At 44.0% G+C, this 23,052-nt stretch overlaps 2 protein-coding genes across 3 annotated transcripts in view; one reads left to right on the top strand and one right to left on the bottom strand.

Moving 5' to 3' along the window:
* Positions 1-23,052, bottom strand: part of BDH1 (3-hydroxybutyrate dehydrogenase 1) — a 33,239-nt gene that overhangs the window by 9,282 nt on the left and 905 nt on the right. Inside the window, 4 exon segments of the mRNA XM_082393603.1 lie at positions 6,024-6,044; positions 8,586-8,696; positions 9,374-9,446; positions 17,506-17,632. Coding sequence (XP_082249729.1) covers positions 6,024-6,044; positions 8,586-8,696; positions 9,374-9,446; positions 17,506-17,588 — 288 coding nt within the window. The 5' untranslated portion in view covers positions 17,589-17,632.
* The window catches only part of APOD (apolipoprotein D), a 71,070-nt gene continuing 66,676 nt past the window's right edge, over positions 18,659-23,052 (top strand). For both annotated transcript variants that reach the window (XM_082393383.1, XM_082393382.1), the window contains exon 1: positions 18,659-18,883. The gene's annotated coding sequence lies outside the window, so the exon portion shown is untranslated. The remainder of the gene's footprint in view (positions 18,884-23,052) is intronic.

Here is a 23,052-nt window from a genome sequence, read left to right on the forward strand (position 1 = left end):
GTTTTAATTCAGTCTTCATATCGTGGTTCCTCCAATGCCCCTTGGGGTAGAGACCACGTGGCCTGAGAGTCTCCGAGGGATGCAGATGTCTACTCCCGATAGCGTGGATTCCAGCTGCTATCAAGAGCTGAATGACGTTTCCTCCTCTGGACTTTGTTAACCCTGCTGCCATCTGGCAGCAGCTCCTCGGGCCCCACGCCAGACCTCTCCTGTGCCTCTAGCCAGCATCAAGCCAATGCCCCCGCAGTGCCCGGGGGAAGCCCCTCACTCTAGGCCAGGGTAGCGGCAGGAACGTAAGTCTGGCAGCTTGGCAGCTAAGAGCCTTCTCACAGAGGAAACTGGGGGTTAATCTCACGGCCCACAGCTTCAGGCTCAGCATTCAGGCCCCAGGAGAGAAACCCCACCCTCCTACCTTCTCCTGGCGGCAGTGTCCTGCCTGGGTAGAAGGACAGCCCTCTCTCTAGGGGCTCTCTTTGCTCTGCTTCCAGATGAGCCACTCCACCCTCATTTGGGGGCTTTTAGACTTCTTTTGGTAAACACTAACACACCATTTTGTGACCTCCAAACTCCAAGGCACAAAATGTAAGTTCTCCAAGTAAGTTCTCTTGAAGCCCACCTCATTTTAGTTGAGACCAGAAGGAAAATAGCACAGCACCCTAACTACCCTTTCCAACCTTTCAACCTCTTCTACCTCAATTTATTACAACATCGAGGCAGGTCATGGGCTAATCCCGGCAGAAAGGTTTCACAGTCTCTCAGCATTTATTGTTAGGCGGTCTAGCACCTCAAGGCAGAATGCGAGGACACTCAGCACATATTATATGTGAGCGTCTATCACACGTATTAGAAACATGGTGACAAGAGGAACAAGTCTGGGGTGTTGTAATATTACAGGATGAGCCAAAGGAGGAGCCAGCAAAGGAGACGGAGAAAAACCAAGAGTGCAGGTGTCCACAAAGTCAAGAAACAAAGTGTGACAAGCGGGAGTGGTTTGTTTGGTCAAAGCTGCTGACAGGTTGCGTATGATAATGGTCTGAGAAGTAGCCAATGGATCTGACAAAATAGGGGCTGCTGGCATCCTTGATAAAAGCCATATCAGAGGCATTCAGAGCCCCTCCTGGTCTGGTCCTGCCTTCCTTCCTCAGCTTCCTCTTCCTCCACAAAGGGCACTAGGCTTCAGCTACCTCAAAGTACCAGTGGTGTCTGGATATGCCACCTCCGCCCATCACGGGGAATTCCTGTTCGTCCTTCCAGATGGTGATGAAATGCCATCTTGGCCCACCAAGCCTTGCCTGCGCTCCCAGAGAGGCAATCTGTTCCTCCTCCAACACAAATCTTCCCACTACCACCCCCCATGCTCATTCACACTACGCCCCTCTCACTTACTGGGCTTCAGCCACAGAGGCCTCCTGCTGTTTCTCTAGCCCCCCAGGCACACGCCCTCCTTGGGGGTTTTGGCTTGGCCGTCCCCTTTTCCCACACGCATCTGCATGACTCGCTCCCTCACTTCTCAGTGAAGTCCTTCTTCCCTCTTTAAAACTGGGCACCCCTTCCACCACATTCACCCTCCATCTTCTTTTCCTGCTTTATTTTCCTCCATAGTTTTATCATCCCACAGAGAAGCAATTTACTTATTTACCGTATTCCTTGTCTATCTCCTCCCCCCACGTAAACTCCACAGGGCAAGAACCTGTCACTGAATTGGTACATGCTGTAGCTCCAACAGAGAATGTTGTTGGATCATAGCAGGTGCTCAATAAACATCTTTTGGTGAATAAACAAATAAACAGAGTGGTAGGAGCAAAAGCCCCATCTAACTAGGTTGGGGAAAAAAATGGAAAGTAAATGAAAATATCTAGTACAAGAAACCCTCTCGGGGTGCTTTTCTATAAAGGGAAGCAGAGAAATGGGGTGGTAGCACACACAGGAAGTGGAGTTGTGTCATGGTGTGTGTGTGTGCACACGCATGTACATGTGCCAAAATGATCTGGTAGAGAGTGAGGGGTTAATGACGTGGGAGGGTGGAGACACCTATCTGGTGGAGCCAAGTCCTTGAGTTGGCCTGAGGCACTGAGATCTGAAGCACAAGAGGAGGGGTAACTAAATAAGAGCAGACAGAGTGTTTGGCAGATGTAGCCAGACTCTATCATGTGGCTTAACATCTCAGAACCAGCTTGGAAGACTAATCTCCCATTTTCAACTCCTGCAGCACTTTATCCATAGTCCCTAATGGCTCTGACCATTTTCTGGTTTGCATAACTAATTCAGACCTCTAGTGACTTCTGCCCCCTCTAGCTCTTAACCAGAACAGACAGACCATGACACTGTAATAGTCAAGAGGTAGACACCACCAGACATAACCTGGCAGTGACCTTGCCTGGTATTCTCCTCAAAGTACATGTCACGAACTCATAAAATCACCACTGCAGGAGTGGAAGGACCTAAGATCACCCAGTCGGACCCTCTCATTATAAGTAAGAGCAGACTGGGGCTCGGGGAGGGGAAGTGCTTGCCCAGTTCCCAGGTTAGTGGCTGATCTAAGACTAGCACCCAAGGCCCTGACTCCCTCTGGAAAGCTTCTCTGCAGCATTAAGTCTAGGTGTGCTCCCACCTTGTCCCTGGACAGGCCAGCACAATGGCACAGGTGCTGAATATATGAATGAGGAATTTTAAAGGCACAAAATGTTTTGAGGCGTCACGACTCCTGCCAGGACCTGTTAAGGCAGGTCCACATTATACAGAGAACCCAACCTTAAGCATGGCCACACCCATTTCCCCCCAAATCCCTTCACCATTAGAGGGAGTAGGCACTGGTATAGCTTTTGAGGGGAGCACTTTGGCAGATTTGAATAAATTCTAAAATCTGCACACCTTTCCACCTAGCACTTTCACATCTAGAAATTCTTCCTAAGAATTACTAATGAAAGATAGGTGCAAGACTATTCACTGTGGCTTTGTTTATAATAACAAAAGTAAGAAATACAGTGCACAGATGAATTGCAGTTACTTTGGGGCAAGAGACTGAAATGAAAAGACGTCACTTTTTTTACACCACATACTTCTGTATTGTTTGAATCTATTAGGAATATGTACTACTTTCATAATGCAAAAGAAGTAAAAATTAAAAGGACAAATAAACTCTTCTCTGATCTAGAAATATGTTCAGACCATGACAATGTAAATTACTTTACTATTTGTACTTGTTTATATTATTGAATTTTTTACATTGAACAGATATTGTTTTATAGATATTAAACCTAGTAAAAAAAACAAAATTCCTTCCCAGGGTTCCTACTGCCTTCAAAATAAAGAAAAATGCCTCATCCACTGAGCAGAGACAGCAAGTTGCCCTGAATACCCATTCTTCCCTTCTTCTATAGCAGTAAAACCCCTGACTTAAAGCAGGGTACATATTGTTTCAGAATACCAATTACATTTCTTAGCATCCCTAGCACTCAGGAAGGCCAAGTGACTAAGCTCTGGCCAATAGAGTGACAGCACGGGTGCCAAATGTGCAACTTCTGGATCATGGCTTTAAAGAACAGTAAAAGAAGCACTCACAGTAAGAGAAATACAAAGTAAAACTATACTGAGATACATTTCTCACCTAACAGATTGGCAAAAATCAAAAGTTTGAAGCACACTCTGCTGGTGAAAGTATGAAGAAACAGGTATTCTCATACATTACTGGTGGGAATATAAAATTACACAACCCCTATGATAGGAAACTGGGGGATATCTTTTAAAATGATGACTTATTTCCTTAACCCTTTGACCTAAGAGTAATCTCATTCCTAGGAATTTACCCTAAAGATGAACTTCCAAAAAATATGTGAAAAATACATACTCACAAGGTTATTCATTGTGGCATTATTTGTAATTGCAAAATATTGGAAAACAACCTAAATGCTCATGCGTATATAGGAAACCAGTGCAGTGAACTATGGTCCACCCACACAATGGAGTACTATGATGCTGTTTAAAAAAAGTGAGGAAGATCTCTGTGAATTCACATGGAGTGGTTTCCAAGATATATTGGTAAGTTTCTTAAGTACAAAAGAGTATACACAGTATGCAAACATTTGTGTAAGAAGGGGGAAATGAAAGAATGGAGTGGAGTAGAAAAAAATAGGAGGTGGGAGAGTAACACTACTTTGAGTTTACCTTTTTATATAATTTTGACTTTAGATGCTTGTTAATGTTTTATATCTTCTAAAATTAAATAAATCAAGAAGAATAGGGGGAACAAAATACAAACAAATGAATCAAACTTTTTCAAATTAATAATAATAATAATTAATCCAAGTAACTTTAAACACAGTGCTTTGTATACCTTTGGTCAATAGGTAAAAAACACTTTAAAGAAATCTTAAGCTCTACTGTGGTGGCCACAGTAGACTTCCTTTCAGGACAACCTGCTGTGGGAGCAGCTGACAGAAGGTCTCCAGCTGCCGCAACTTCAGATCCACTGCGGCATGAATGCCATGGCCATGGCCATATGTGCCTGAGTTACTCTCAGCCAATGGCCAAGCATGACAAAACTACAGGGCCATTCCTGCCTAAGGCAGGTCTCCTCTAACAAATAACCTTTGCTGGGGACGTCCCCATCGTCCCAGCCGAGACTCTCAGACTGAACTGCAGTCTGACCTGTGCCTACCTATTCCTCTTTTCACAGACCTGCATTGCAGTCTAAAGGATTGCCCTGACTTTTCCTGCCCTCTGCCCTTTAGCCATTACAGGCATTCCCTAAATCAAGCTCTTGTACATCGAATCCTATTGCAGCACCTGCTTCTTGCAGGATCTGGCCTGACACAAAAACTTAGTAGCTTTGCTGTTTGTAATGGTATGAATGTAGCAATTCTGAAGCATTTGTGTATATATTGTAGGATTAACTAAATTAGTAAATATATCAATATAGTTGGGAATCAGCATGCTAACTGCAGGAAAAGAAGAAACAAATATGGAATGAGGGAAGCAGGAAGAATGCTGTTGTGTTGAATTGGAATAGGTCAGTATAACCTCATGAACTCTGTGTGTGTGATATTTATAGGAAATGTATACAGGAGATAGATATAAATAGATATAGTGTGGGTATATGTATATATGTGGGTATGATTATATATACGTCTTCTAGCTTCGTCCGCTGAGGAGATCAAGGAGCAGCAATGCCCCATTAGCAATGAGAACATCTAATGCCCAGATGTTGGTGTCTAAATTCCATTAAAAGGAACCAGGTAAAAACACATGTCTACACAGAGACATGTATGTGAATGTTCACAGCGGCATTAGTCACAATGACCAAAAATCCAAACATTTTTATCCAAATATCTATCAACTAGTGAATTTTTTAACGTAGCATATCCATACAATAAAATACCAACCAGTAGTAAAAAGGAATGAACTACTGATACATTATACAATATGGATGAATCTCAAACACATTATGCTAAGTAAAATAAACCTGGCACATAAGACTACTCATTGTATAATTCCATTTATTTGAATAGTCCAGAAAGGCAAATTTAAAGAGGCAGAAATCAGTGGCTACCTAGAACTAGAGGTAGGTGTGGGTAGGTGTGCAAATGAACAAGAGGGAAATTTTTGAAAGTTGGAAATGTCCTAAAAATGGATTGTGGTAAAGGTTGCAGAACTTGCTAAATTAGGGGAACTGTCTCCTAATTACTTTTGCAGCTTCATGTCCCAATGCTTCCTTTCATGCACCCTAAATTCCACTTTATGAATCCCAGTGGAGCCTCATACTTCCAAGCCTATGGTTAGGTTACTTCTTCTGTCTGACAGGTCATTCCTCCCAGTCTCCATCTATGACAGCATTATTCATTCTCCACGGCCCAGAACAAATGTCACCCCTTTTGTCATGCCAGAGTCAATCCCTTCCTTCTGTGCATTCTCATTAAACATTCTTTGCACAACCCTGAGAACACTCTCCACTCTAATTCTTCCAGCTGTGTCTGTGCATGGCTGTCCCATCACCACTGGACAATGCTCCTTGGGGACAGGGATCAGGTCTTACTCTTCTTCAGCACCTAGCAAAGTGTCAGGCACATCATTAGCATTTGGCAAATGAATGAATGAATGAATGAATGAATGAAGCTATGAAAAACAAGAGACACGGAAGTGAATGGAAAAGATATCAGCTGTTGTAAGCAACAGATGAGCCAGTTGTTGGGAAGGCAATTAAAAAACAACTACAAACACTGGCCCAGGTTCTGGGCAGTACTGATATTAAATACTCAGCTTGAAGTAAGATTCTGGGAAGATGGCAGACTAGGAACCACCAGGAATCTGTCTCCCCACCTAGACAATAAGTGCACTGGCAGAATCTGTCTAATATAACTATTTTGGAATTCTAGAATCTGTTGAAGGCTTGCAACTTCCAGGAGACTGTATGGATAGTAAATTGCGGTTGATTTTGGCCAATCTAACCACTTCTATTCAACATATTACTGGAAGTTGTAGGCAGAGCAATTAGGCAAGAAAAAGAAATGAAAGATATCCAAACTGGAAAGGAAGAAGTAAAAGTATCTGCTTGCAGATGATATGATCTTACACGTAGAAAACCCTAAAGATTCCACAAAAGTAAAACCCTGTTAGAAATAGCAAGTGAATTCAGCAGAGTAGCAGGATAAAAGTCAACACACAAAAATCAGGCACATTTCTACCCGCAAACAATGAACAATCTGAAAAGGGAATGACAAAAACAATTCCATTGACAATAGCATCAAAAAAGAATAAAATACTTAGGAATTAGCTTAACCAAGAAGGCGAAAGACTTGCACAATGAAAACCACAAAACATTTCTGAAAGAAATTAAAGATGAAAGAAATAAATGGAAACACATCCTATGTTCATGGATCGGATGACTTAATACTGTTAAAATGTCAATACTACCCAAAGCAATCCACGGATTTAATCCAATACCTGTCAAAATCTTAATGATGTTTTTTTAGAGAAAGAGAAACCTATCCTAAAATTCATATGGAATCTCAAGGGACTCCAAATAGCCAAAACAAACTTGAGAAAGAAGAACAAAACTGGAGGACTCAGACTTATTGATTTCAAAACTTACTACAAAGCTACAGTAATCAAAATAGTCTAGTACTGGCATAAAGACAAACCAATGGAATAGAATTGAGAGCCCAGAAATAAACCCTCATATATATGGTCAAATGATTTTTGACAAGTGTACCTTGACCACTCACTGGGGAAAGGACAGTCTTTTCAACAAGTGGTGCTGGGAAAACTGGATATCCACATGTAAAAGAATGAAGATGGACCCTTACCTAATACCACACACAAAAATTAACTCAAAATGGATCAAGAACCTATATGTAAGACCAAAACAATAAAACTCTTAGAAGAAACATAGGGCAAAAGCTTCATGACACTGGATTTGGCAATGATTTCTTGGATATGACACCAAAGGCACAAGTAACAAAATTAAAAATAGGCAAATTAGACTTCATAAAAATTTTTTAATTTTGTATATCATAGACACTATCCCCAGAGTAAAAAGGCAACCCACAGAGTGGGAGAAAGTATTTGCAAATCACATATCTGATAAGGATTTAATATTCAGAATATATAGAGAACTCCTAAAACTCAACAAACAACAAAAACATACCATTAAAAAATGGGCAAAGGACTTCAATAGACATTTCTCCAAGGAAAATATATGAATGGCCCGTAAGCACATGAAAAGATTCTCAACATCAAAAATTATGAGGGAAACACAAATCAAAACTACAATGAGATATCACCTCACACCCATTATGATGACTATTATCAGAAAAAAACCCAGAAAACAACAAGTATTGGCAAGGATATAGAGAAATTGGAACCCTTGTGCACTGCTGGTAGGAATGTAAAATGGTACAAACACTGTAGAAAACAGTGTGGCAGTTCCTCAGACAATTTAAGATAAAATCATCATATGATCCAGTAATTCTACTTGTGGGTATATACCCCAAAGAATCGAAAGCAGGATCTTGAAGAGATATTTGTACACCCATGTTCATAACAGCATTATTCACAATAGCCAAAATGTAGAAGAAACCCAAATGTCCATTGACAGATGAATGGATAAGCAATATGCGGCATATACACACAGTGGAATATTACTCAGCCTTGAAAAGGAAGGAAATTCTGTAATATGCTACAGCGTGGATGAACCTTGAGGACGTTATGCTGGATGAAGTAAGCCAGTCACAGAAAGACAAACACTGCATGAGTCCACTTATATTAGGTACTTAGAGTAGTCAAATTCATAAAGACAGAAATTGTAATGGTGGTTGCCAGGGACTGGAGGGGAGGGGAGAATGGGCAGTTATTGTTTATATTAGGTATAGACTTTCAGTTTTGCAAGATGAAAAGTGTTATGGGGATGGATAGAGGTGATGGTTGTACAACAATATGAATATATTTAATACCACTGAACTGTACACTTAAAAGTGGTTAAGATGGCAAATTTTATTTTATGTGTTTATATTTGATTGCAATTTTAAAACCCTACCAAACAATAACTATGTATAAAGGGACAATGATTATGAAGATGACCCATCTCTTACCTTCATCAAGTAGCCAGCAAATACAAGGAAGCCTTCTGAATGCAGATGCTTGGCCAAGGAGAACCCAAATCCAGAGTCAAAGCCTGTAACCAAGACAGCTTTGCTGCCAACCTGTTTTGAAAGGTCAGACCCCCACATTAGGAACCCAGGATCCTGAGGGCTGAATGACCAGGCCTCCTCTGGGCAGTAAAAATTAGGACTTCCTGAGTGGGCCAGGCCTGGCCCTCCCCACTTGTCTCTTGCTGTTTGGAGAAGCATCCTGGTATAGTAGAAATGCTTGGACTCAGAATCAAGAGACCAGGTTCTAACCCAGACTCTACCACCAACTAGCAATATTGCTTGGGGAAGTTACCTCCTCTTTCTGGACCTCAGTTTCCTCATCTACAATCACCATCATCACCATCACCACTGTCCTCTTCATCGTCAAGTACTGAGTACCTACCATGGGCAAGGCACTGTGCATGCATTATTTTAATTCTCACAATAACTCCATATAATAAGTATGATTATTATATCACGTTACAAGTGAGGAAAGAGACATTTTTAAATGGCCAACATAATTAGCGATAGAGCTGGAACTGAAAGAAGGACTGAGAGATTTCGGAGTCTAAACTCTTAACCCCTAACTTCATTTGACGGGGCAGGGGTTGTTCAGCGAGTGAGAGAGTGGCCCTGAGTGCCCTGGAAGCACTGAAGCCCTTACTCTGAGGGTGGGGCAGGGCCTGGGAGCCCAGGGAGGAGGGCTCTGACCACCTGGCTGGCTCCCAGGTAACCAGGCTGCCACTCACCGGGTTCACCGAAGCAGCGTAAGTCCGACGGTCAACAGGGACAAAGGAGGCAGAGTGAAACAGCAGCGAGCCTCTGCAAGAGGAAAGAAAGCCATGAGCAGAGGCTGTGGTCACACCAGACCTTGTTCCGGGGTGGAAGCAACTCAACAGGCCCTCAGGCACCAGTACCCACCCTACTCACTACTCCCACCCCAAACCCCTGAGGACAACCTGCTGGTACCACCACTGAGGAGGAGGGCCTGTTTCCTCCAGGTTACTTGTCTGGGACAAAGTGGGCCAGCAGTTGCAGTGGACATTTTTGCCACTGTGTAGGAAGAGCCTTTCAGTGATAGACCTCTGTTAACAAAGCCTTCTGCAAATGCAACGTCTTAACCCTTAGGTTTTACATGGCTTCCTGATAGTTTTTTATTTTGAAATAATTCTAGATTCACATGAAGTTAAGAAGTAATACAGAGGGATGCCCTGTACCTTTTACCCAATTTCCCCTAATGATAACATCTTGCAAAACTCTAGTACAATATCACAACCAGGATATTGACATATGCAGTGAAAATACAGAACAGTTCCATCACCACAAGGATCCTTTGTGTTATCCTTGTATAGCCACACCCACTCCCACATCCTCTTTAACCACTAATCTGTTCTCCACCTCTATAGTTCTGTCATTTCAAGAATGGAGTCATAGAATATTAACCTTTTGGGACTGGCTTTTTTCACGCAACGTAATTCCCTAGAGATTCATCCGATTGTCTATTGTCGCATGTATCAATAATTTGTTCCTTTTTATTGCTAAATTGTATTCTATGGTATCCTGTACCACAGTTCGTTTAACCATTCGACTATTGAAGGTCATCTGGGTTGCTTCCAATTTAGGGCTATTACAAATAAAGCTTCCAGGAACATTCCTGTACAGGTTTTGTGTGAACCTGTTTTTCTCTTGGGTAAATGCCCAGAAGAGCAATTGCTGGGTCATATGGTAGTTGCATGTTTAGTTTTTTAAGAAACTTTTAAACTGTTTTCCAGAGTGGCTGTAGCATTCTACATTCCCAGCAGTGATGTATGAGTGATCCAGTTTCCCCATATCCTTGCCAGCATTTGGTGGTATCACTATTTTTTATTTTAACCATGTTGGTAACTGTGTAAAGATATTCACTGTGGTCTTAATTTCCATTTCTTTAATGGCTAATGATGTTGAAAATCTTTTCATGTGCTTATTTGCCATCACTATATCCCCTTCGATTAAAATGTCTCTTTATGTCCTTTGTGCATATTCTATTGTAATTGGAGTGTTTGTTCTTTCACTATTGAGTTTTGAGAGTTCTTTATATGTTCTAGATGCTAGTCCTTTGTTGCATATGTGGTATGCAAATATTTTCTCCTAGTGTATAACTTGTCTTTTCATCCTCTTAACAGGATCTTTACGTAGAGAAACAGTGTTTCATTTTAATGAAATCTGATTATTCAATTTTTCCTTTTATGGATCAATCATATTTTGGTGTCAAGTCTCAGAACTCTTTGCCTATGCCCCAACCTAAAGATTTTCTCCTGTTTTTTTTCTAAAAGATTTATAGTCTTGGTTTTTTTTTTTTTTCTGTTTTTTCATTTTTTGGCCATACCGCGAGGCATGTGGGACCTTAGTTCTCCAACCAGGGATCGAACCCGTGTCCCTTGCATTGGAAGGTCAGAGTCTTAACCACTGGACCACCAGGGAAGTCCCTAGTCTTGTGTTTTATAATTTAAGTCCATGATCCATTGTGAGTTAACTTTTGTATAAAATGTGAGATAAGTCAAAGTTGGTTGTTTTTGTTTTTGCCTATGAATATCCATGCTCCAGCACCATTTTTTGAAAAATGTTATCTTTCCTCCATTGAATTGCTTCTGCACCTTTGTCAAATACTGGTTGGGCATATCCATGTGGTTTTATTTCTGGATTCTCTGTTTCATTGAGCTATGCGCTCCCACCTTATTTTTCTTTTTCAAAATTGTTTTTGCTATTCTATTTCCTTTGCCTTTTCATATAAATTTTAGAACAATCTTGTCTTTTTCTATAAAAATCTGACTGGGATTTTGATAGAAATTGTGCTAAACTTGTATATCAATTTAGGGAAAGTCAACATCTTTACTTGTTTGAGTCTTTCAATCCCTGAACATAGTGTGGGTCTCCATTTATTTAGATCTTTGATTTCTTTCATCAGCATTGTATCGTTTTCAATGTACAAACCCTGTATAATTTGTTGTATTTATACCTAAGTAACTCATTCTTTTGAGCAATTGTAAATGGTATTATTTTAGATTTTGAAATCCACAAGTTCATTGCTAGGATATAGAAATACACTGACTTGCACGTGTTATCTTGTATCCTGTGTCCTGCTGAACTCACTTATTAGTTCTAGGAGTGCTCTGTGGATTCCTTGGGATTTTCTATGTAGTCAATCATGTAATCTGCAAATAGGGACAGTTTTATTTCTTCTCTTACAACCTGTATGACTTTTATTTCCTTTTCTTGCTTTATTGCACTTCCTTATTGCGCTATGGCGAGTCAGTGGTGAGAGTGGACATTCTTGCCTTGCTCCCATCTTAGGGAGAAAGCATTCAGTCTTTCACCAGGAAATGTAATGTTAGCTGCATGGTTTTCGTAGATGCTCCTTATCAAGTTTAGGAAGTTTCCATCTGTGCCTATTTTTCTGAGAGTGTTTAACACAAATGAGTGTCAAATTTTGCTCTTTCTGCAACAATAGATTCATGTGATTTTTCTTCTTTGGCTTTCAGTTTGGTGGATTACATTAACTGATTTTTAGCAACGAGCCATCTTTGCATCCCTGGAACAAATTCACTTTTTCATGGCTTTCAATTCTTTTCATATACTGCTGAAATCTATTGGCTAATATTTTAAGAATTTTGGCACCTATATTCATGAGGGGTATTTGTCTGCAGTCCTCTGTTTTGTACGGTCTTTGTCTGGTTTTGGAATCAGCTAATACTAGCTTCATAAAGTAAATTGCAAGGAGTTACTCCTGGGTACGGATAGGAGTTCCGGCTTCCCACTGGGTCTCCACCAATACCTCCCTGGCTGTGAGGGGTCGGAGTGCCTCACTACTGCTCTCCACTGTATGGGGGTGTGTGGTCTCATTACTGCGGAGAGGTGGAGGAAGTCCTAGCTCTCTGTCTCTACTAGGTGTCCTCTGACACTCCTCCACCCCCCCCCACCCCCACCCCAAGCAGGCAGGGTTCCTTATTACTGCTGGGTGAGAATGTAAGTCCTGGCCCCTACTTGGCTTTCTCTGACACTACCCCTGGTGGGGGCATTGGTCGCAAGTGAGCAGAGTGGTATGGTCACTACACCCAAAACTAGTTAAATGACTTTATCTAAAATTAATCACTGTTTTACCATAACCCCAGGATTTGCTGTACAAAAAGAACAAGGTGTCCCTGGCAGAACTGTCCTTGTCCCCTGCCATCCTTTTGCACTATTTGGTATTTTAAAAAGTAACGAAAAGGTCACAGCAAGAAAAAAAATTATTTCAAACTGATTTGTTGACAGATTTTCTCTAACCCACCTCCCCATATTCAAATATATCCACTCAAACTTGACTATCGCTGGGTGTATTATACCAGGCGCTACTGCTCACACCCAGCTATCAATGGCATATTTCTACTTCTCCAGAGAACACAAGGCTCCATCCCTCCACACCCGATCCCCAGGAAGCAGAACCCTGATAAGGCGAGGGCCAAGAACACTGCTGGGGAGCTCCAGCTGACACAGGAGTGCCCTCCTGGACACCACTTGGTTTCTCAGCCTTTCCCTTTGGCTGCTGCTGGGACTGCCTCATCCTGCTCTTATTTCTTCTCTCACTTTGCGGCTCCTGCAGGTGCCATGGGATCCCTGGCTTGGGACTACTTCTCAGTTCAGAGGGGCCTTGGGGCTAGGAAGGCCTTAGCACCTCAATTCTTTAACTTTAGTTAACAAGCACCTGGGAAGCTTGTTAAAATGCAGGCTCCCAAGTCCCTGATTGACATTCTGATTCAGTAGGATGGGGTGGCCCCTGGAAATCTGCATGTTTAACCAACACCTGATTCCAGTACAGGCAGTACTGGGAAAGGCCTGGTTGATGTAGGTCCAGAGCAGCTGTTCTTAGGTTCTCCTCCCTCATTGTTTATTAGAATCACTTGGTAAAACGATCATGATTATGTGCTTACGTTATTAAAAAGAGATCTTACCATTTAGCAATAGATACCTAAACACCAACATGATGTCCAGGATTTGCTTTGAAACAATCCAGTAGAGGGAGGGGGAGGAAAGTGGGTGGGAACACAGATGAAACAAGATTGGTCATGAGCTGATAACTGTTGAAGCCCAGGTACACCAGGGATCAATTTACTACTTTCTACTTTTGTATGTGATTGAAATTCTTCCCAAAATAGCTGAAGAAGAACTAAGGAACCAAGGAAGCTTTTTAAACTATTCCCATGGTTGGCCTCACCCCTAATGAATGAAATCCGAGTCCCCAGGGGTGGGGCACGGGGATTTTTTTCCCCCACTGCGCTCTAGGTGAGTCTAACCTGCAACCAGAGTTTATAACTGCTGCCTTAGGAAAAGAGAAAAAGGACTTTTTCCCCATGCGGTTTCCTTTTCAAGCCTCTTGACTGCCAAAGTCAAGGTGCAAGGTGCAAGCAGAAGTCTGCAATGATTGCTGGGAGAGTTTTGCTCTCCTGATGCGGGGGCAGCTCCTCCCTTCTTCCATGTTGCTTTGCTTCTTCCTGCCTGGACGGAGGCTGGAGGTGGAGGAGCATCATGGCATTCTGAGGTGAGGGCCACCAACAGGATGACAGAGCAGAAAGATACAAGAAGCCTGGGTCCACTGATACCTCTCCAGCCCTGGCCTTCTGGAAGTCTTTGCCCTTCTAATTGTGATGCAGTCCTGATACATTGGCTTATCAAGGCTAAGAATGCCCCTGAGGGGTTAAGTCCGAATCCCATAATATAAAATAGTGAGCATTGCCCTGGAGGGTCACTTCTCCCCAGGAGGGTCTTGTGGTGGCAGCAAACTGCTGGTCACCCAAACCACTTACTCTAAGGGCTGTGCCAGTCTCACAGGTGGTACAAGTTAAACTCAGGATAGTCAGTAAACTTGCTGAGGGGTGAATCCCAAAGAGGTGGCCTCCAGATTCAGAGGAGAGCTTGCTGATTTCCATCCTAACCTAGAAGAGCAATCAGATGGGGTGGAGAGGTTGCAATCCGGCATTTCCCCACAGGCCTGTGGAAGAACCAGCTGGTCCCCAGAGCACTGGCACCCAGGAACTTACGGGGCCACATTCGAGACATCGCCCTGGGCTGGCCAAGGCATTAATGCTGGCTTCTTTTCCCTCCTTCCAGTCTATGTCTCTATCCCTTTTGTTCCTTCCATCACGAATCAGCAACAATAACCAGTTACCCAGCTTTCTGCTGAGAGGAGACAGGAGTCAGCTTGACAGCCTGAATCTAACAAGATGGGTTTAGGAAGGACAAATGTTGATGACACAAGGGCAGCTGGGGAGGAATGAGGCCTCACACAGCAGCACCTGTGGAAAAAAATTAGTCTGATCAACTACGAATCACAAGTGAGGTGGCCGCCAAAAGAAGCTATGTGAGCCTAGGCTGGACAGGAATAGGGAGGCAAGGGCCACTCTCCATTCTGCCCAGGTCAGGCTGCCCTGGAGTATTACACGCTATGCCTGGGCAGGCAGAGCTGAGCACTGGGGCTGAGCCAGCTGGTGTGTGTAACCAGAATCCGGGAAGTAGTGTCCTGTGTGGAGCCAGAGCCTTCAGAAATCCAAAATCTGAGGGCCGTATAGAGCCAGGAAGCAGAGCAGGTTGTCAGGGCAGGGACCGCATCCGGCCACTTCTGGGGAGGTTTCATCTGGACAGGTGCTGTGTACCGGGTCACTGCTGCTCTGAGCCATGCAGGGGAGGGGAGGGGGGTGTTCTGTTTGGGGCACCACATCTCAAGAAAGAGCACAGGCCAAATGGGCATCATTCAGGTGGGGAACCTGGATGCTGAGTGGGAAAACCATGGGAGATGAGCAATGAAAACACATGCAGATGCAATAAGAGAAGTCAGGGGTATTAGGGTGGCACAGTATCCCCAGGGATAAGAGATTAACTTGTTCAGTATGAATACAGAAGGCAGACCCAGAAACAAGGGGTGGCATTTACAGAGGAAAGATTTCTGCCCAGTATGAAGAAGGACTTTATAATAGCACTGTCCAAAGACAGGAGGTCTGCTGTGAGAGGTACTGACTGCCCCATGGCTGGAGATATTCAAATAGAGGCTGTAAGGTCACTTGTTAAGGATGAGATCAAAGGATCGCCCACAGGTGGGGACTGGAGCATGAGGCCCTTTCCAACTGAGATTCAAGCAAAATGATCGGGCCACCCAAACACCTCCTGTCTGATCCAGGCACAGTGATCACCCACCATTCCTTCCACCTCACACATCTGGGTCTCCCTCCCTGACCTCTGCTGACAACTTTTCCCGGAGGACAGCTAATGCACTCTGACTCAGCTCTGCCCCTGACCACCCTGTGCCCAACCCCTTAGCCTAACCAGGTGATTTCTACAATCCTTCCAGAAGACTCAGAGTCTCCTGGGATAGCCTCTCCTTCCCTTCAAATGAGCCAGAAGCTTGACTAATGCCTCACTTCCTTTTAATTTTTTAAAATAATAAAGCGTTGAATATTTCATGTGATTTATTGAATACTGTACTAAAGTGAAAAAAAGAATGTTTGTATGGGTACAGAATGGTTGTATCACTCCCTTTAATTTGAGGATAAAATCTTTGTAAAAGTATTTAAACTTCCTTTGGGATTCTTTTCTCCTCCATAAAAAATCTCCAGAAATCTCTGAAAGCCATTTTTGAGACAGATTTTACCATTTCTGTGAGTCATTCACTGAAAAAAATTACAGCAAATCACCTTCTTTCAAAAGCCCTTTAACAGAACCAAGCTCCATTCCCTCTTTGATGGGATATCGACTCTTCTTATATGGTGTCCTCCAGCAGTTGAAGCCTCACCTCCAACCAAGCTTCTGTATCCTGTGGAAATGCTTTTAAGCAAATGCTGCTAAAAACCTCAATGCGTGTTCTTCTAGATATATTTATTGGCACAGAAAATAACCATCAATTTTCTAGCTGCTGGATCTCTGAATTTAACCTGCCACTTGATTTCACTCCTCTCAAATATAAAAGAAAGGGCATTATTTTTTTCTTTGCTCTAGCTGCAAAAGAAGAAAATGAGGTAGCAGAGCACACTAAATTCCCTTGGAAAAGGCAATTTCCAGAAGCTCTCAAAGAAGAAGAGCTGCTTGTCTACTTTGTACTTAATGCTTTCTCTAAATCACCCAGTTCAGTGAAGTCTTGTGACATTTTAGTTAACTACAGTTTCATGTGCGAGATTTTAAAAGAGCCATTAACCAGGTGATTAAAGTAATGAGATCTGTGCCTCCTGATGTGATGCACTAAGAGGGGACCACCTCACCTGGGTGGGATTCTTCCAAACACACAAACCTGAATCTAAACACAAGGACATCCCACAGCCCACACTGAGAGACATTCTTCCAAGGTGTCAAGGTCATGAACAACAAAGACTGAGGAATTGCCCCTGACAGGAAGAGAGTAAGGAGACATGACAACTAAATGTACTGGGAACCCTGGTTTGTATCCTGGACCAGGAAAATGTCCATTCGTGGGCCATCTGGTGAAATTTGAATCAAGTCTGCAGATTAGTTAATAGTATTATATCAGTGGTAATTTCCTGGTTTGGATGATTGCACTATGGTTTTGTAAGATGTTAACACTTGGGGAAGTTAGGCGAAGGGGTTACGGGAAACTTTGGTACTATTTTTACAACTTTTGTGTAAGTGTAGAGTTACTTCAAAATAAAAAGTTAAAAAAATATATCTGATGAAAGATATTCTTCTGTGCCTTGTGTGACATGGGAAGGTCTCTGTCTTCCGACAACACCTTTGAGTGTCCTTTGCTGGTGGACAGCGGGTATTGAGGGACGCCTTTGAGAGTCAAGCCTTATTATGTGTGAAGAGCTCTGCTTTGCCCAGAAAGTGTAACCCTCAAGGTCACCTCCACCCTTCATTTTCTTACCTTGCTCCATTTACTCTATCAGAGAAATTCAGGGTTTTCCTCGGGAGCTGTGACGGGGGTCTGGAGAAGCGGGCAGTCAGCATACTGGCCACGAGAGGCAGAATGGTCAGGCTCCTCCGGGTGGGTTCTGAAACACAAAATGTGTCCCCAGCATTGTGTTGCTGCCTTCAGGAGTTTAGGCAGAAGGGACCATTTTCCTTCCAGGTTGTGAAAGTTAAAGTGGGCTCTGTTTGACCCAGGTTCAGTCAAGGCACCAGGCAGTCCCCGCCTGCCACCCTCCTCTCAAGCTACAGCCTCATGTGATGAAAAGAGTCAGGAGGCTGGGACATCTAGAAACCTGGGTTCTGGTTCCAGCTGTGCCACCAACTCATGGGGTAAACCTGGGTGAGTCATCACCCTTTTGTAGCATGAGGAGGTTGGACCAGACCAGTGACCCTCAAACTAGGCTGTGCAGAGACCACTGGGGCGCCCAGGGTCCCGCCCCCTCAGGGATTCCAGCTCCATGAGTCCCATTCTCAGTGTTCCCCACATCCAGCAGAACATCCATCTCAATTTGCCCACATGCCTCCAGGCAGCTTTTTGAGCCCTGGGCCAGGTATCTTTTGATTCAGCTCTCCACCTTTCTCCACCCCACCACGCACAGGGTCCAGCTCTGGAGCTGAATTCATCAGTAACTCATCATAGCACGGAGACTGAAGCTACAAAATGAGACACACTCTAATCAACCTAAATTAAAACACACACACCCCCACAGTCTCTCCCACCACCCTACCACTCCCTTTCCAGGTGAAACCAAACTTGTTGCAGCAAGGCCATGTGTCAGTAAGGCTACTCAGCATAGTGACTAGCTTTGCATTATGAGTAGTAGACGGGTGTGTGCATTAGTTGTGCTCCTGTTCTGGTTAATTGCCCTCTAATGATCCCCCCTGGCCTAAGGGAAGGAAAGGGAGGTGGGGAGGGAGCTGAGCAAGGCAATTCCAGCCCTGGGAGCTGTTGCTCTTTTCCTGGGGAACCGTCCTAGTCTCTCTTTGCACACCTGCCTGTGCTTTGTTATACTGCCCTTAACAGTAACAAGGTTCTGCCTGAGGCAGCTCCTCCCCTGCCATTTTGCTGCCGCCCCTAATCTGATCACCAGTCACCTGCGCCAGTGGGTCTGTGATAAGTTCACTAACTAGCCAACAACCACAGTATTTACTGCAGAAGGCAGGTCGTGGTGTTTCATCTGTTTAATCCTCAGGAGAGGAAAACAAACAGGGCTCTTTTGTCTTGCGTGATCCTTCCTGGACTGTGCAGTAGGCTCTTGCTTCCGCTCAGGCCCCTACTCGCCACACTCCAGTCTCAGCACTGCAGCCAGAAAGGTCTTTCTAACACCAGACAGGTACGTGACTCCCTTGACTAAAAGCCTCCTCTCCGTGCCTTTTTGGAGCTGGCCTCTGCCTCCCTTCCTATCCAGTACCCCCTGCCCTGTGCTCACTGCTCTGAAGCCACGCTGACCTCCTGAACATACACGGAGCTCTTTCTCGCCTCAGGGCCGTGGACCTTGCCTTTCCTCTCTCTAGAGGGCTGAGTCCTTTGGACCCTTCTGATTTCAGAGAGGCTGCCCAACCCCCCATGCGACACACAGGGGTTGCTCTCCATAAGGTCGCGCTTCAATCCAAGATTCTCTTGTTTCTTTACTCATCTCCCCCTTCTAGATCATAAGCTCAGTGAGGCCAGGCACCTTGTCCATCTTAGTCACCACTGAATCCCCCATGCCTGGAAGAACCTGACACGAAGGAGGCACTCAGCGAGTCCCTGCTGAGTGGGGGTGAGCTGCGTGCTCAAACCTCACCCCCATCCCCACACACAGACTGGCCCTTCACGGAAGGCACAGGCCCATGCTGTGGGTGCCCCGCACCCCTCCCAAGTACTGACCGGCTGGCTGAGCACACACATCTCTGCTTCCTCCCTCCAGGACTGGAGTCTGAGGTCACCACCACTGGGTGATTTAAAATCCAGTCGTCTGGAATTCAAGCGCTTTCCATCCCTTCTGCTCAATGCCTGTGGCACAGAATGCCTCAGTGTTTGCCTCAATGTCTCTCCAAATAGAGAGCTGCTTTTAATTTTATCTTCCTTTGAGTCAGCAATATCTAAAAGCACTGGCGTCAAAATAGCTTAAATTGCATGAAAACTCAGCCCCTTTAATAATGCATTATTCACAATGTAGTCTCTCATATACAAAATGCTAGAATTTTAGATATCTTTTTCTTCTACTACTTTTTTACATTCCTTAAATATGTTGCTATTTTCACCCCAAACACAATGCTATAGGCAGTGGAATTCCTGTACTCTTCAGGGCTGTTTGTCATCTTAATGTCTTGTGCTGGGCTTTAGTCTCTGTAAACATTAGTTTCTCAAACTTGAAATGCCACTCAGTTGCCTTTTGGTTTGGAAACAGAAATGGCCGTGGGAGGCGGGCACTGCAAGGGGACAGGCAGAGCCCCTGTGAGGGCGGGGACCATCTCTTTAGCTTTGGATTCAATTAGCTGCTCCAGGGTGACCGAATTTATATGATACTGTCGCAAAATCAAGATGTTCACGTATTATCCTGGAATCTGGGAGAAACTTTTCTAATTCTGAGAACACTTAGGTCTGCTCTCAAGGGCACCGCCTTTCCATTGTCAATGCAAAACCCACGTGCAGCCCACGGAAAGCACCCCCTCTCCAAAAGAAAGAAAAAAAAAAACTGTGTGTATCCTTGTCTTGATGCTGGGCTCACTTGCTGCATTCTGACAGGACTATCTTGCAGAAGACACAGCTGGCTGCATTCCTGTGGGTCAGGGTCAAGGTCTCCCCTGCAAGTGGCAAACATTCCCATTACTGACATCCTCAGAAGAGGCAGGGCATCAGCAGCAAATAGGAATTCAGGAGGCAGGACTTAGGCAGGAAAGAGAACTCAAGTTTCTGGACACAAAGTCTGGAAGGGCCTTCGTACTACCAAGTGGGAGAGGGAGGTCCTGTTTCACCGGGGAGGGCAAGCTGGGTTTAAGCTAAGAACCATCCTGTGTAGGGATGCCACACTGAGGTGCTCAAAGCCTGTAACCTGTGTGAGATTCCAAGGTCTGACAACTGGCAGCCAGTTTCCAACATACTCTACTTGGCTATTTTGTTTGGCCTGCCTAGTGTTTTAAAAGGCAATGTAACGAGGCAGCTATGTTATGCTTGAACTCAATAGCAAAAAGTTTTCACTTACTATCTCAAGCCTACCCACATCACCTCTGCTAACTGCCTGGACATTGTGGGCATTAGACTTTGAGATCTCTTACCAGATAGATGTCTATTATCCTTTGGCTATTTCCCTTCTGATCACTTAGCATAATCTTGCCTAGAAGTTCCAGCTCAGCTCAGCTCAGCTATACGTGTTAACTACAGTTATTGGAGGCTTCCTTGAGGCCATGCAAAAAGAAAACCTGACAAGTTTTAAAGTCCTTATTCAAATAAGATGTCTATTATCCCTTAGAGAGAGAACTATTCTGAAACAAAAGTCTAAAGACATTATACAGGAAGACCAAATGATATTGTAGGTGACGTTCCCACTACCATTTTATCGTAAATGCAGAAGTGACTTTTATATAGCTGCCTTTAACAGGGACCTTCAATAAAAGCCAAGTATTTAACTTTATAGCCCAGTTCAGCGAAGGCAAACCTAATGCAGACACTTGGATTAGTCTGACAGACACTAGTCACCAGATTAGACTTAGGTGATGGCCATTTCTCTTCAGAGAACACATCACACTCTCGGCAGTTGCCATCTTTCCGGTGTCTGTCTTGCTCAGCTGATCCGTGTCCCTTTCAGACTTGCCTATTGCCCACAGGATTTGGCCTCTGCAGCTGTAGTTGTGCAGTGAGACCCTCCCCCCCACTCTCTGGCCATGGAAGACTGGGTCAGGGAGAGACACCTGACCCCAGACGAATCCATCATTCTGTCCCGTGGCACTGTGAAAGAATGCAAAGCAGCCTCTGTGGGGCAGAGACATGTGATCTGGTTGCTGGAGTTGGGGGGAGGGGGGTGGGCAACTATGCGACATTTGAGTCTGAAGCCAGAGAGAGAGATGGAGAAAGCCAATCTGCAAAGAGAGAAAAGAGTCAGGCACACATGTAGAAAGAAGCAGAGATGGAAGTGAAGAAGAGAGAAAAAAACAACAGAGCCTCCTCTCCTGAGACCCAGCTGCCCTCCTGTCTCCAGCTCTGTAAGGCATGTGATGTCTTTATTCTCTGTGTTGATTTAAGCATGCTTAATGTTTCTGTTAGTTGCAGCCAAAACAATATTGGTGAAAACACACTGAAAGCAGGTTCTTTCTGCAAATCATTATCATTAATTCTTAAGCTTGCCTGATATTCTGAGAATGCCACACTGTAGACCTCATAATGATAACAGGAAAAGGAGCCTCTCCCTCTTCACTTCTGTCAAGGAAACATCTGTCCTTCCCCAAGAGAAAGTGTTACCAGAGCTATCAAAATGGCCATAATTACAACCACCAGGTGAAGCAGGCATTCCATCCCTAGGAGAACAGGGCTTGCCTACCAAATTCAAGTCAGACCTGTACACAGTAGGCACATAATATTTGAATGACTTAAGAGAGTTTTCAGCAGAGGAATACCATATCAGGCTTATATTTTAAAATGATAACTCTCACTGGGTTAAGAATAGACTGAGGACGGACAAGGGCAGAAGCAGGGAGACCATTTAGAAGCTATGGCAGTAACCCAGGACCATAATGCACAGCCATGCAGGTTGTGCACTGCAGAACTCCAGCAAAACGTGAGGAGGTACTCCCTGGACATATATAAAAGGGCTGCCAGCCCCGGTGGAAACCATGGAGCTAATTAGACGTGGTCAGAGTCTGGCTGTGTTTTGAAGGTAAAGCCCACTGTGATTTACTGACCAATTAAATGTAGGCTCTGAAAGAAGGAAGAATCAAAGATTATTTCCAAGATTTTTCGTGCAGATGTAAAAAAAATGACATTAGTACAACTGACAGTTTAAGGAGCCATCCTATTCATAAGCGCTTACCACATTTCAAATCAGAGCGTACAAGCCCAGCATCCTGGTCCTCACCGGGCCCCTCCAAATCATATCTCCAACTATACTTTTCTCATCTACTCATTATACCATTTGCTACACCATCTCTCTATAAGCCCTGTACTTTCCAATTTTTGTGCCTTGCTCATCCTATACCAAATCCGACGTCTCCTTCATCCACTAAGCCCTAACTGATTCAAATAACCTCCTTCAAGAAACCTTTCCTGATCCCCTAAATCAAAAATCAATCTCTTGTTGCGGGACTTCCCTAGCAGGTCAGTGGTTAAGATGCCGCGCTCCATATTTGCATTTTCACTGCTTCCTTCCTTACGTGCCTCTGAAATAGCACTTAACCTAGGCCGGGTAGTATTAGAGGTATTTCTGCTTATAACCATTCACAGCACCCAGCTCCACCATCTGACCACCAGTCTCAACCTAGATTGTTTCATTGACCTCCGGCTCATCCAAAATGACTACTCTGGTGT

Source organism: Balaenoptera borealis (assembly GCF_965194805.1).
Source record: "Balaenoptera borealis genome assembly, chromosome: 5".
NCBI classification, from domain to species: domain Eukaryota; kingdom Metazoa; phylum Chordata; class Mammalia; order Artiodactyla; family Balaenopteridae; genus Balaenoptera; species Balaenoptera borealis.